This window comes from Vigna angularis, chromosome 5 (genome assembly GCF_016808095.1).
Source record: "Vigna angularis cultivar LongXiaoDou No.4 chromosome 5, ASM1680809v1, whole genome shotgun sequence".
In the NCBI taxonomy this organism is placed as follows: domain Eukaryota; kingdom Viridiplantae; phylum Streptophyta; class Magnoliopsida; order Fabales; family Fabaceae; genus Vigna; species Vigna angularis.
This window is the reverse complement of record NC_068974.1, coordinates 22,540,704-22,555,324: the sequence shown is the minus strand read 5'-3', so window position 1 is coordinate 22,555,324 and position 14,621 is coordinate 22,540,704. Positions and strand designations below refer to the sequence as shown.

The 14,621-nt window shown below is 34.3% G+C and overlaps 2 protein-coding genes and 1 long non-coding RNA gene across 9 annotated transcripts; 2 read left to right on the top strand and 1 right to left on the bottom strand.

Moving 5' to 3' along the window:
* Positions 1-667: 667 nt before the first annotated feature.
* On the top strand, positions 668-4,458 carry LOC108333611 (dihydroflavonol 4-reductase-like). 7 transcript variants are annotated; one of them, XM_052877288.1, is made up of 6 exons: positions 668-901; positions 3,189-3,358; positions 3,580-3,648; positions 3,894-3,968; positions 4,102-4,197; positions 4,273-4,458. In XM_052877288.1, exons 2-6 carry the CDS (start codon positions 3,194-3,196, stop codon positions 4,378-4,380), a joined length of 513 nt encoding a protein of 170 aa, XP_052733248.1. In that variant the 5' UTR covers positions 668-901; positions 3,189-3,193; the 3' UTR covers positions 4,381-4,458. The 7 variants fall into 7 exon arrangements, with proteins under 7 accessions (XP_052733248.1, XP_052733247.1, XP_052733250.1 ...); XM_052877287.1 differs by having other exon boundaries at positions 3,580-3,678; XM_052877290.1 differs by lacking the exon at positions 3,580-3,648.
* Positions 4,459-4,995: 537 nt separating this feature from the next.
* Positions 4,996-5,733, top strand: LOC108339292 (uncharacterized). The gene is made up of 2 exons (XM_017576429.1): positions 4,996-5,412; positions 5,503-5,733. Exons 1-2 carry the CDS (start codon positions 4,996-4,998, stop codon positions 5,731-5,733), a joined length of 648 nt encoding a protein of 215 aa, XP_017431918.1.
* A 6,443-nt stretch (positions 5,734-12,176) lies between these two features.
* LOC108340000 (uncharacterized) lies at positions 12,177-14,344 on the bottom strand. Its single transcript, XR_001833142.2, has 4 exons — positions 14,280-14,344; positions 14,067-14,200; positions 13,647-13,916; positions 12,177-12,447 (listed from the first exon to the last, which is right to left on the bottom strand). It is a non-coding gene; the product is annotated as an uncharacterized LOC108340000 (long non-coding RNA).
* Positions 14,345-14,621: the final 277 nt, after the last annotated feature.

Here is a 14,621-nt window from a genome sequence, read left to right as displayed (position 1 = left end):
TCCTTAAGACGACGTTAGGGTTGTAGGTTTATCCTACAAACTCATATTATAAATCATAATAACAATAATCCTCTGTGTGAACAGAGAAATGGCACGTAGACAAACCAACCGTCAAACCTCTAACATGCCTAGCTTGGCAAGAGCTTTGGAATCCATCGCATATGCTCTTCAACAACAAGGTGTTGCTTTAATGCAACAGCACGAAATGGCTCTACAATAGTTAGAAACGGCTAGGTTGAATTCTGAAGCTAGTCAAAGAGAACATGTAGAGGCCCCAAAACAATTAGCTGAGAATGACACAACTGGGGAAGCCCAACCTCATAGGGTTCAGGAGTGGACCTTAGAAAACTTTTTGCAACACCGTCTAACTAGCTTTAATGGGAGGACACACTAGTAGAAAAATGACATTTTATAACAAACCTATTATGACGGACAAAAATTATCCATCATAATAGGGAGATATTATAACGTAGTTTCTTAAATCAGTTATAATATGAGATGCGGTGGCAAATTTGTAAATAAGTTTAAGACATATTATAACGTAGTTTTGAAAATCAGTTATAATATGAAAAGCGGTGGCAAACTTGTAAATAAGTTGAAAACCTATTATTGATGTATTATAACGGATTTTTAGAAATCAGTTATAATATCTCAGGATCCCTCTCACTCTCATTCCTCTCTTCACGTTCCCTCTCACTCTCATTCCTCTCTTCCTCTTCGTCTCATTCCTCTCTTCACGTTCTCTCTCAGTCTCATTCCTCTCACGCAGTGGCTCTTCGTCTCATTCCTCTCTTCACGTTCCCTCTCACTCTCATTCCTCTCACGCAGTGGCTCCGCTGCCTCTTTCCTCTCACGCAGTGGCTCCGCTGCCTCTTCCACGAAATCTCTGAAGTCTAACCAAGTAGGTTTTATGTTTTTCTTCTATTAATTTCACTAATTTCTTAGATTGGTGGGGATTGTGTTTCGTTTGGTGGATTGTTAAATAGAGGACTAATTGTTATGTTTTTGTGATTTGGATTATTATATATCTTATTAGGGTTTAAATTTCTGTGGCTGAGTTTTGGATGGTCGGATTTGTTAATCTGTTAATGGGATTTATTTGGTGTTGTTTATGATTTATACGTTTAAAATTCTATTCTCGTTTGAAGTGGTGTGCTAATTACATAGTTTGATTACTGCGTTAAAACGATGATAGAATCTGTCATGTCAGTTAATTGCTTTTTCGAGCTTATGAGTTAGTTTTAGGCGGATTTGGATTCTCTTCTGATAGTCACCTGAATGTTATAAAAGTGTTTTAACTGTCTCCAAAATTCATTTCTTGCTTTTCAATAGAGAATTGCTAGGTTTTTCTGTAGCGTCCTGATTACTGTGAGAATGTCACTAGTATTCCCTTCTAATTAAATATAATGGCTTTATTGAGCTGCTGCAAGAAACCAATAGGGGATGCAACCACAGCTTCTGATTAGAAGTATTCTAACTTGAAACTAAAATTGTTGGAGAATGAGTGATAATTCTACACATGTTATTATTTTACCTGGAGCGAAAATTGTCAGACTTCGTATTGTCTTCATTTGCCTCATTCGAAGTCTTCCATTTGCCTTCTCTCTTTTAAATTACATCTTCTATTTGCCGATAGATTCAGGCATCTGACCTGCAGGGAACAACTTTTCTCTGCAATCAATATTCTGGGTGCAAAATATAATGATGATGATTTCTTTTTTTGCTAGTCAAACTAGACCGCTAGTGATTTGAAAGTTTTCATAATACATTTTCGTAAGAATTCTATTCATATAGATGGACAATCAAATATAATGCTTTTTCTTACTGAATAAATTTAATGAGAAGAAAATGGTTGGGTTGCTATCAAGATTGATTTAGATAAGGACTACGACAATCATGGGCATTTTCAATTCGGTAATATTGGTTTTGCATTGAATTCATGGGCATTTTCAACCTTAATTCAATATGAAAGTGCAAGGGAGAGAGTGATTTTCTGTCTCCCTATTTATTAGTTTTATAGCTTGAGATACTTTACTCGTTTGATCAACTTGGCTGTTAAAAATAGTTGTTCTCCCATAATCAAAATCTTGAAGATCCAATATTCTCATGATTTTACAGAAAAATTATTTATGAATAAATAATGCATTTTGCACGATTGGCCTGTCTCTTTCTTCCTAAATCCCCTTCTCCCCAGGGTACAGCCCCTATCCCCCAGGGTACTTAAAAGGCATTCTAGAAATCCTGCTATTTCTTCTTCTTTTTAAGCTAGTTGATAAAATAAAAAATACTATAGTAAGTTAGTTTCTAAGTTGATATAGTAACTAAGATTTTTGTTATCAAAATAATTGATGGTTCCTTTCATTCTAGTCTCAAGTTTGTAAAGTTTTGTCTGGGTATCCAAAAGGTAGTTCAAACCATGTCAACTTGATTATATGTGACAAATTGTGAGTGATGTTTGTGTCAACTGAAGTTCTTGTTGCTGTTAGAAGTTGACAGAAAAGTTACTTTGATCCATAGAGACACTTTAGATTATTAAAGGAAAAGCTTTTAAAAGTTGTTGGGGATTGAAGTAAGAAATTATGCAGAGAACAAAGTCTTAATGAAGCTAAAAAAAAGTCTTATAGAAGCTAAAGACAAGGTGGATAGACTCCTAGAAAATTTTGCAACGAGAAGAAAATTAAAAAATTAAAATACTTTCTTTTTCTGGAAATTAAAATTAGTTTTTCAATAAACTTATTTATAAAAACTCAAAAAAATTATTTGTAACTTTTTTTTGAGTCATTTGATTGTATAACATTGTTAAAAGTGAAAACAAGTCATGGCTACACGCATGCATTTAACACTGAGAATATATAGCTTTAGATTTGTTTTGAAAAGCGTTTCTACACACAATTTTAAGAGAAAAAAGACAATAATTTTTCATTTTAAACTGAAATAAGTTTTCATAAATTATTTATAAGGTAAAGACTCTTTCTTGTGCATATTTTAAAGATGTATTTTTTATATAATGAATACATGTCTGCTTATCATTAAAGGTATAGAAAGAAAAAAAGAAAGAGTACGAAAGGGAATTGTGACCATTACTAAGTATAAATTACTATTCAAAACTTGTTTTAGTAATGAAATTAAAAATGTTGATAGTTTTATATGTAATCATAACTCTATTATTATGCATGTGCACCCTGTAGATAACATGAAGAAGGTGAAGCCCTTGCTGGAAATACCAGGTGCAGAGAGCAAGCTGTCACTGTGGAAGGCTAACCTAGCAGAAGAGGGAAGCTTTGATGAAGCCATTAAAGGCTGCATTGGAGTTTTCCATGTGGCCACACCCATTGAATTTGAGTCCAAAGATCCTGAGGTCCACTCATCCATTCTATAACCTTATTCTCTAATGAGTTTTTTGTGTGTTGGATTTAGCTCTGCTTTTAAAATATACTGATATACACTGATTTTGATAGATGTAACTTTACACTTCATTTCTACATCATCAATGATAAATTTATAATAACTTGTTATGATCTAAAATGAATTTATAAATGAAGAGTGAATGGTAATTATAATGTGGTTTTGGAAATGCAGAATGAAGTGATAAAGCCTGCAATAAGGGGAGTGATAGATATCATGAAAGCATGCCTGAAGGCAAAAACTGTGAGAAGGCTAGTTTACAGGCATTTTTTGGTAATAAACAGAAGGAATCACAGGCTCTTCTTTAGTGAGCAACGAGTGTATCTATCATAATTTATTTTAAAATACAACATTGTCTTGGTCAATTAAAACTAAAGGATGGATACATCTCTTATTTTAAAATATATTAGAGGCGTAAGTTTTCCTTTTTATTTTGATTCCTTCCTATATTATTATTATGATATGATGGATGTCAAACTTTTGTATAGGTCTTTGGAAGCTCATTCAAGGTTGCGGGGTGTTCCATCATTTCTAGGAAGAAGATGCAAATAATCACACCTCATGTAAGAGAAGTTCACCTTCTTTGTTTTGTGTTTTGTGATTGTTATTTTTATGAGGAATTGGTTGTGTTGTTGGTTTTGTGAAATTTGTGTCTTTGATTTGAATGAGTCTTCATTATTTGTATTTAATTTGCAGTGTCGACGTCAATTGGGCAGTTATGAGTGTGGGTATTATGTAATGAAACACATGCATACCATTATTTGTACAAACATTATTGAATCATGGAATAAGGTATTAAAATACTAACTAAATACTTATCCAACTATTCATTACAATATTGTTTTAACTCTATTATTTTATTTGTAGATCTTTAATGATTCATCTCCCATGGAAGCTGCAGACATGGAAGACATTAGAAGGAACTGGGCTTCTTTTATTTTAAGTGTTAGTAGAAACTTGGCTACACTCAAATAGTGTATGTACATTAATGTAATATTTGGATTTAATATATAGTTTCATGTATAAATGATGTATTAAATATTAGACTATTTAATATTTGAAGTGGATTCTATTTTAGTTTCAATAAATTTGTTTATTTAAAGCTATATTTATTATAAATGGATTGGATGAGATGATAATACAGGAATATTATTATAATTTCATTGGATGTCAAATTTAATAATCAATTTTTTTTTTTAAAAAACATTTATTATAACGTACTAAGCAATGTATGATATGGTACGTTGATCACATATTATAACGTACAATAATATATACGTAATAATATATAACATATTATAACGTACAAAAGTTTCTACGTTATAATATCTTCCACCTATTATTACGAACAAACGAAGAATCTGTTATAATAAATAGCGCATATTATAACGTACTTCAGAAACTACGTTATAATATGTTGAACATATTATAACGTAAATTTTTGCTACGTTATAAAATGCGCAGACTTACTATATCGCCCAGAACTATATCCCCAGTAACTACGATATAAAATGTCATTTTTGTACGTTATAAAAAGTCATTTTTCCACTAGTGACAAGTCCGGATGAGGCGGATATATGGATCAGAAATATGGAAAAGATCTTTGATGCAAAAAGGTGCCCATCAGAAACAAGGTTGACATACTCGGAGTATCAGTTGTCTAGGGAAGCAATACACTGGTGGAACAAGATGAAACTAGTGTTAGAAGAAAGTGGTGAGATTCTTACTTTGGAGCTTTTGAAGAACAAATTCTATGCTGAGTGCTTTCCGGACAACGTAAAACATGCAAAGGAAGTGGAGTTCTTGCAGTTTAAGCATTTGGGACGTTTCTATACCCAACCAACTAATGAAGAATGGAGGTGTAGAAAATTCAAAAATGAATTAAGAGCAGATATACAATTAGCATTGAATCCCTTAATTATTAAGGAATTTTCTGTTTTAGTTGAACAGGCCAAAGTGGTAGAAAGGTTAAGAGGCGAGATTGAGGCTGAACAGAAGTTTCAACGGGTGGGCGGACCATCTGGGTCACGAGCTGGACATAATGTAAGGATCCGACCTTATGAAAGACTGTAGCATTAGAAGAATTCTCATCAACAGCAGCAGCCCCAGCAGAGGATAATCCGATGTTACGTCTGTGGAGGACCTCATCTAAAGAGTGTTTGTCCACAAGTTGTTGCACGCAACAAAAATGTTTTCTTTGCGGAGCAGAAGAACATTTTGCTAGAGATTGTCCCTCTAGTAGAAGAGAAGCACCTCAACCTCAACAACGGCCTCAGTAGAGAAGGACTAACAATAGGCCTCAAGCGACTGGAAGGGTATATGCTTTGACGGGAGCAGAAGCTGCCAAATCAAGTAATCTTATCATCGGCAATTTTTTATTATTTGGAAAATCTTGCTGTGTTTTGTTTGATTCTGGAGCGATGTGCTCCTTTGTGTATGATGTTTGTGTGCGAGAGTTGGGGTTAAGTGTAAAGGAGCTGCAATATGACCTAGTAGTGTCTACTCCAGCTTCTAGGTTGATCAAGACATCTCTAGTGTGTACTAGATGTCCTATAACAGCAAAGGGATGTCCGTTTAGAGTTAATCTCATCTATTTACCTCTACAAGGTTTAGAGGTAATCTTAGAAATGGATTGGCTAACTTTCAATTACATTATCATAGATTGTGGTGCAAAGAAATTATTATTCCCTGAAGACAAAGAGTCGATGGTTTCATCTTTGGGGCAATTGTGGCGCGAAGTACAGGAAGGTTCGTGTTGTTTCTTAGTGTTGACACATATGGAGGTAGATAAGAGTGGAAGGAGCGTAGATCACTCAATGGTGAGTGATTTCATGGATGTGTTTCCTGAAGATGTGTCGGGACTGCCTCCTCAAAGAGAAATTGAGTTCTCAATTGATCTGGTAGTAGGTGCAGGATCAATATCAATCGCTCTGTATCAGATGGCTCCAATTGAATTAGCGGAATTGAAAAAGCAAATAGAAGAGTTACTTGAGAAGCAATTTATCAGACCAAATGTTTCACCTTGGGTAGCGCTAGTGTGTTGTTCAAGAAGAAGGATGAGAGCTCCAGATTGTGTGTGGATTATAGGCAGTTAAATAAGTTGACTATCAAGAACAAGTATCTGTTACTAAGAATCGACGACTTGATGGATTAGTTACATGGAGCGAATGTGTTTTCAAAAGTCGATCTACGGTCGGGTTATCATTAGATTTTGGTAAAGGCACATGACGTACAAAAGACTGCCTTCAGGTCCAAATATGGACATTATGAATACGTGGTTATGCCTTTTTGTGTAACCAACGCTCCTACCGTATTCATGGACTATATGAATAGAATATTTAGACCTTTCTTAGATAAGTTTGTCATAGTCTTCATAGATGACATTCTTATATACTCTAAGACTCGGGAAGAACACGTCAATCACCTCCAGACAGTGCTTGAGGTGTTAAGAGAAAAAAAGTTGTACGCCAAGTTATCTAAATATGAGTTTTGGGTGAAAAAGGTACAATTTTTAGGACATGTCATATCGGCTGACAGAATCTCTATGGATCCGGCTAAGGTCGAAGCTGTGCTGCAGTGGGAAAGACCAAAGACTATTACCGAAATAAGGAGTTTTGTGGGTATAGCTGGCTACTATAGAAGGTTTATAGAATGTTTCTCGAGAATAGTAGCGCCTTTAACACAGCTAACTCGCAAAGATCAACCATTTTTCTAGACGGATAAGTGTGAAAGGAGTTTCCTGAAGCTGAAGCAGAGGTTAACCACTGCACCAGTTTTAGTAAGGTTTAGAAATATAGTGTGTGTACCAGGAAATGAGGAGATAAAAAGACTAATCCTTGAAGAAGGGAACAAGATTCGTTTTAGCATACATCTCGGTATGACTAAAATGTATCAAGATCTCAAGGAGTCTTTTTGGTGGTCTGGAATGAAGAAGGAAGTAGCACTGTTCGTAACGGCTTGTTTAACTTGTCAAAAAGAAAAAAGTGGAACATTAGTGACCTGGAGGAATGCTACAACAATTAGACATACCAGAATGGAAATGAGATAGCATTGGTATGGATTTTGTTACCCATTTACCACGAACTGTGAAAGGTAACGATGCTATCTGGGTCATCATTGATCGATTGACAAAAAGTGCTTACTTTTTAGCAATAAATCTGAGGATGTCAATGGCTAAGCTGGCACAACTGTACATAAAAGAGATTGTAAGATTGCACGAAGTTCCTTCAAGCATTGTGTCAGACCGAGACCCAAGATTCACTTCTAGATTCTGGCAAACTCTGCAAGAAGCTATGGGCAGCAAGTTGCGAATGAGTTCCGCGTATCATCCCCAAACTGATGGACAATCTGAAAGAACCATCCAATAGCTAGAAGACCTACTGAGGACCTGTGTATTAGATCATTTGGGTAGTTGGGATGAAATGCTTCCTCTGGTGGAATTCACCTACAACAACAACTTCCATGCTAGTATTGGAATGGCACCTTATGAGGCTCTGTATGGAAGGCGATGTCAAACTCCTTTATTCTAGTACCAGGATGGTGAAAGGGCTTTGGTAGAACCTGAATTACTACAACAAACCATGGACAAAGTAAAGTTGATACGAGAAAGAATGAAGGCTTCTTAGAGTAGACAAAAGTCATATGCTGATCAAAGGAGAAGACCATTGGAGTTTGCAGTCGGGGATCATCTCTTCTTGTGGGTGACTTCAACCACTGGCATAGGAATGGCTCTTCGTTCAAAGAAACTTTCTCCTAAGTTCATTGGTCCATACAAGATTTTGAGAAGAATTGGGCAGTTGCTTACGAAATTGCGTTACCCCAAATCTCCATTCAGTTTTTCATGTTTCCCAACTAAGAAAGTATGTACCTGATGTAATGTCCCAAATTTAGATTTTAAAAAAATGAGTAAAAATTTAATTTTTTTTCACCATCGTGAAGAAAATCATTTTATTTTGGTTTAATCTCACCAGAAGTTCCTATTTTTGTCCTAAATCTTAAATAGGTCCCTTTTCTTTTTGGTGTATCAATTGGGTCCCTTTTATTGTTAATTTGATATAATTAGAGGTCTGTCGTCAAATTCACCAAATGGTTGTTTAATATTTAGTAACGTGGCATGCTCAGTTGAATGAGTAAGGACATGTGGCATTAAAATTGAGTTTTTGTTTTAAAAAAATTTGAAGGAGAGAGGTGATATCAGATCGAGGGAAGGGCAAAGGTGGAAAAATTAAAAATTTTAAGAGTTGTCTGTCACCTTTAAATTGAGATATGCAACTGAAACACAAAAAAAATTGGGGGTTTTTATGATTAGGGTTCGTTTGAAGGGGAAAAATTGCATTCTTTGTTTGATTCGAAGAGATGGATAATGAATTGCAAAAGTCACATTCTTGTTCATCTTCGACATGTAATGGGTGGCGGAATGAAAAGTGTAATGTCGTTTTTCATGGTGGTGGAGTATCTACGATTGACGGTGTATCACCCCTTTTCCTGTTTGGAGAGAAAACGGTGGTAAGAACAGCTCGAACTGCTAAGAATAGAGGGAAGCAATTTTGGGGTTTCCCTAAGTACAAGGTAAAAGAACGTTGATGAGTAGTGTTTTATTTGAGTAGAAAGTCGTTTAAATTGTTCTTTTTTTACAGAATGGACATGAAGGTGGTTATAATTTCTTCAAATGGTGTTGTGACGATGGTAGTGAGAAAAGCTATACGAATGTGAAGTGGGAAGAAAAGCATGAGTGTTTGTCAAAGACAGGAGAAATGGGAGGTGGAACGAAGATGATGAGCGATTTGCATAAATCTGTTAAGTTTGTGGAGAAATGGAAGGTGTTGATAGGGCTGGTTTTTTTATTTGTATACTTAATATTATTGTTATTTCAATATGGATGCTAAATCCATAATGTAGTAGTGTTGGTCATTTTGTTAGGATGAAATTAGCAGGGTTTTTCCTTTTGTTAGGATGGTATTGATTATGTATTTGACTATGTGAAGGAATGAAGTTGTGTACTGTTTGAGCGACAATTTTGTGTATTGTCTTCAACTTGAACTTGGCACAGTTTCCTTGGTCTGTGGCTTGATAATTTTGCGATACAATTGGAAGTAAACAATGTTAGAGTGGCTTATAAATTTGTGGTACAATTGTAAACTATTAAGAGTTCAAATAATTAATGTATTGAAAAGAGTGCATGTTAAAAGCATGTTTTGTAGTTATATTTGGATTAAGAAATTGACAGTGGATGAGTGCAACACACTTTGACCATGCAGTTTTGGAATCAACTATTACACTGAATGATCCACTGAATGTGGTGCTTTGGAATCAACTATTAAATTTTGACCATCCAGTTTTGGAATCATTTGGTGCTTTGGAATCATGATCCACTGAATGTGGTGTCTAATGTGAATGGAAAAACAATTTTAAAACCTTGGCCAACACACTCTCGTAGGCATTGAGACCAACACACTATCAAACTGATATGAAACTGATAACAATTTGCAGTATGAGAAATCACATTATCAAACTGATATGAAACTGATAACAATCAAACTGATAACAATCAGCACATTAGTCGTTTTTCAATGACAGTAGTATATCTTCAATGTACTAAAAAAAGTACAAACTTCCAAAAACATACAGACTTGTCATCACTATCATTCATTAAGTACATAACAAAAAAACCATCAACATTGTTCCTTAGAAGTCAATTATTACATAATAAGATGCATAAACTTGGCATCATTCTCATTCATACACACTTCTATGTTTGAGCTTCGGGTTGTTGACAAACTTCAGATAATTGTGATGATGGGATGATTGGTTGTTGAGTTGCTTTAGGGCAACGACACATGTTGTGCCCAACCTCCCTACATAGCCAGCATCTCTTGCACAAACCACCCTTGCTCACTCGAGAATAATCTTTTCTCATCTCCCACTACTCCAGCCTTCTTTTCCTTTTAGGTCTTCCAGGCATAATTTTTTTCTAGGAGGCATGACATCCGGATATGGTCCATGGGCCCACATTTTGTTTCCGTTGATGGGGTATATGATAGATGCATATGTTTCTTAATAGGTGGACTTTAGAAAGCAAGCCGGAATGAACTGTTGTCCATCAATATTGAGAAACTTCATTGCGGCTAGGGAGTGGCAACATGGAATTCCTGTGATTTGCCATATCCTACAGGAGCATGAAGACTCGTTTATGTTTAAAACAAATTTTTCTCCACTCTAGGAGACGTGTCTGACTTCAAAGAGTTTATTTGCTGACCAGCTGTGAAAAAATTATAAAAAAAATTAGAAAAGCTTACCTAGGAATGAAGAAAGTACCAAACACATGTAAGAAGTGGAGAAGAAAGTTACCTAGGGATCCAGTTCTTGGTTGCTTGGGATTCCTTTGTAAATCTGTTTTGGATCTTTGGACAAATTGATCTTGAGAAAGATTGTATCTTACACCTATTTTTTGCCCATCTTTGCATGATGTAGACCCTAATTTCTTCCAGCATTGTTAGGATTGGTTTAATCCTGGTGTGAATCAGGACACTGTTGAAAGCCTCACTCATATTGTTGACTAATGTGTCACATTTTGGTGTTGGACTAAATCTGGACCTAGACCAGTATCTACAACATATGATATAAACAAATGTTTAGAGTAATAAGTACATTGTAAACATATTTCTCCTACTCAATATACCGGTATTAAACCTGCACCTAATATCTACTTCTACATGGTATGATTTCACAGCTACAGACTTAAATGAATAAGTGGTTAAAATTAGAAAGGGAAAATAAAACAATACAAAATACGAACCTTGGAGGGATGACAATCAAATGCTTGAATGCATCTTCATTTACATCTTTAATGTTTTACATTTCTCTCTCCCAAATTTCTGGATGAGTGGCAGTAGCTGCCCTCCACATCAAACGTTTGAGATTTTTACTTGGGAATTTTTTCCTGAAGTTTGAATATAGGTGTTTGACACAAAACTTCTGGTCAACACCAAGGAGTAGCTGTTGTATGGCTGGTAGTAGACCCTGTGGTGTTAAAATAAAAAAGAACATTTACGACCATTTCAAATTAATAATTGAATGTACGAAACAAGCAAATTAAATATGGTTATTACCTTTTGTTGGTCTGAAACAAAAGTTATTGATGAACATACTTCTTCAACACCAAGATCATCAATCAAAAGATTCAAAAACCACGTCCATGAATCTTTGTTTTCTCCTTCTACCACCGCATATGCAATGGGCAACATTTGATCATTTCCATCTCGCCCAACAGCTGTTAACAGCTCATAACCATACTTCCCTTTCAAAAAGGCTCCATCTAATCCAATTATTCACCTACAACCACTAAAAGAAAAATCGTTATTATCTACCGCCAAAATCCGTATAAAACCTCAAAAATCCGTATATAAAATAGTATTATATACGGACTATATACGGAAAAAAATCCGTATATAAAATGATCGTAGCTACTATTATATACGGATTTTTCCGTATATAATTACATACGGAAAAATCCGTATGTAATTATGTACGGAAAAATCCGTATATAAAATCCGTATATAATCATAAAAAAAATTCATATATAATTATATACGAAAAAATCCGTATATAACATTGTTTATAGAAAAAATTGTTCTATTCAACACCTACACATACATTAATTACAAATTTGTAATATACATACAACCAACCACCACAATAACTTTTATTTAACACCATATCAAACATTTCACACTAAAAATAGATATATATTACTCAAAAATCATTATCAAATAAGTTTACAAAATGTCTAATATTCATAAATAGATTGTGCAGTTCCTAAGATGTCAAACAATATAAATTCTACAATTCATAAAATGTCAAACAACATAGAATGACAAGTCTATAATTTCCTAATAATCACTAAGGATTTTGTTCATCTTGGATTGACATTGTCGTTGCACTCCATCACCGTGATAACAACTTCACCACGTTGCTTTTTCCCTTCTCCTTATTAGATTGTGCCTAGAGTGGAGGAGGTGGATTAGGACCACTAGATGCCATATACTGACAAAAACAAATGCAATTAGATGGTCAAACATAAAGTTGATAGACTCTATTAAACAATTAAGAAGATCAAAACCAAGAACATTAAGATGAATTTAATAAAATTCATAACATTATAGGTATTTTACATTACGTTAGGATAAGAAGAATGAAAACAAGATTGATGCACAAGTGACCCAATCTACCAGAATGTGATTTAAATGTTGTTGGAGACCCTTCTATATAGGGATATGTAAATAAATATAATTGCGATCTGCACAAAAAAAAAACAATTATAATATTACTATTTTTTATTGAAAAGCTGATGCGGGTTTATACTAGAATACTACTCTACTTTTTAATTAAGTTACATTCAACAAAACTTTATTAAATATGTTTATAATTTAAATGATTAAAATTTGATTCTTTATTTTTCCCTTTTTTATAAAATTAAAAAAATACTATTTTTTAATTTCTAACATTGTATGATGCTATTTAATAAATTATGCATTAAAATAAAAGTCAAATCATCATTTCAAGTAATACATAAAAGTATCGTGATATAAAATCGACATATAATACTTCGAAAACAAAAGAAAAGTTGTGAAAATAAAATCAGTAATTTAATAAGTATTAATAATTAATAGAATTTTAATCCAACCATGCGTAACTTGGATAGAGATGCAGGAGCAATGAAAAATCTTATTCTCTGGTTTTTATTTCATTTCATTACAGGTATATTACAAGATATGAACTAAAATTAGTCATGAAAGAATATCAGATGCAAACATTAATGCAATCATAACTAATAAGTGGTTATAATAAAAAACTTAACAGGACCATTAAGCATTGATGCAAACAGAGCAACCCAATTATCAGATGATTCATGCACTTACAATATTCAAAAGCAACCAGAAAAAGCATAAATTAAATTTAAAGTAATCTTCAAAAGCTTCATTCTTGAAATTTTTCACTACTTACAAGAGAATATGGTCTTAGAAATCCTCTGACAGCACCAATTGCTTGAAAGATCCTGATATTTTAACAACAAATTTTGACAATTTTTTGACAATGGGCCACATGTCATTGCTTTATTGGTCTGTTTGAATTTGTTTTCAGAAAAATATTTGAAACCAACCCATCATAAGCCACCACTTCAGTGTTGTCAAAAAATTGTTAAAAAAGAGTTGTTAAAAAAGACATTTCCTTGCTTGAAATACCTGATAGAGCAACTAGATCAATTAGGGTTAGTCCATGTGATGCAAACATTTGGTTCATTTAAACGGCCCTTTTATCCTACGCAAGATATGAACGGGATGAAACTATTAGAAATAGCATTAACAACAACCTTGAGTTTGAAGTAAGAAAAGTAATGCAAGAATTACAGCCATGGCCTAGAACTATTCAAAGAGATGATCTGTCAAAAATAACATGTAAGACAAGTCCATACCACATCATAGCAACCCAATCTGATAACAGCTCTCCACAACCTGCAGCCAGTTGAAAAGTAAGGGATCCACTATCAGAACAATGTAATAACACATTCAAATATCAAGGAGGTTAGGCCAACTTAAACTAGCCTTTAGAATGCTTATGAGAAAGGGGTTACACCCTTGCGTCATAGGGGATATTATACATACTTAAGGTAATTTAGAGGCTCTCCGTAAAACATAGGAGGCTTAAATTCCAAGGACCGCTGTCTGTAGAAATTCTCAAGCTCTTTCATAAATGTTTCACGGTCCAGAGGTGTGCCATACTCATCATACTCAGTCATCTGTGCATGAAAGGCAAGATAAATAGAATGTACAAAAGAGAAATAACAAAAACTCTGCCATCTTACTGGAAGTAGGTACCCATAATCTCCACTAAGTTGTACATGATCAAGTTGTAGGAGTCTTAGTCTCTTCATTTTCGTGAAAGAACCCAAGCAATCTCTAATGTGGAATGCAATTTCAGGGACAATCCTTCGATAGCTCTTATCCCCTGTGATGAATATAGGAAAGATAAATAATTGTTGATTATTGATGCTTAACGTTTAGTTTAACAAGTTAACAACACATGCATTACACTCAGAAAGAAAACACTTTCAAAAGAAGTTTCAAAATTATATAAATAATGTTCTTACAGTATTCTCTTTCACAACCTTAACTTATGCTTCATTCACTCTCAAACCAAAGAAAGTACGAAGGACCCAT

Excerpts from the sequence above, each read along its gene's own strand:
- LOC108333611 (XM_052877287.1), top strand. The coding sequence starts at position 3,194 with ATGAAGAAGGTGAAGCCCTTGCTGGAAATACCAGGTGCAGAGAGCAAG. Across the intron at positions 3,679-3,893 it reads TAGTTTACAGGCATTTTTTG|GTCTTTGGAAGCTCATTCAA; the intron begins GTAATAAACAGA and ends ACTTTTGTATAG. Across the intron at positions 3,969-4,101 it reads TGCAAATAATCACACCTCAT|TGTCGACGTCAATTGGGCAG; the intron begins GTAAGAGAAGTT and ends TTTAATTTGCAG.
- LOC108339292 (XM_017576429.1), top strand. The coding sequence starts at position 4,996 with ATGGAAAAGATCTTTGATGCAAAAAGGTGCCCATCAGAAACAAGGTTG. Across the intron at positions 5,413-5,502 it reads CTGAACAGAAGTTTCAACGG|CAGCAGCCCCAGCAGAGGAT; the intron begins GTGGGCGGACCA and ends TCTCATCAACAG.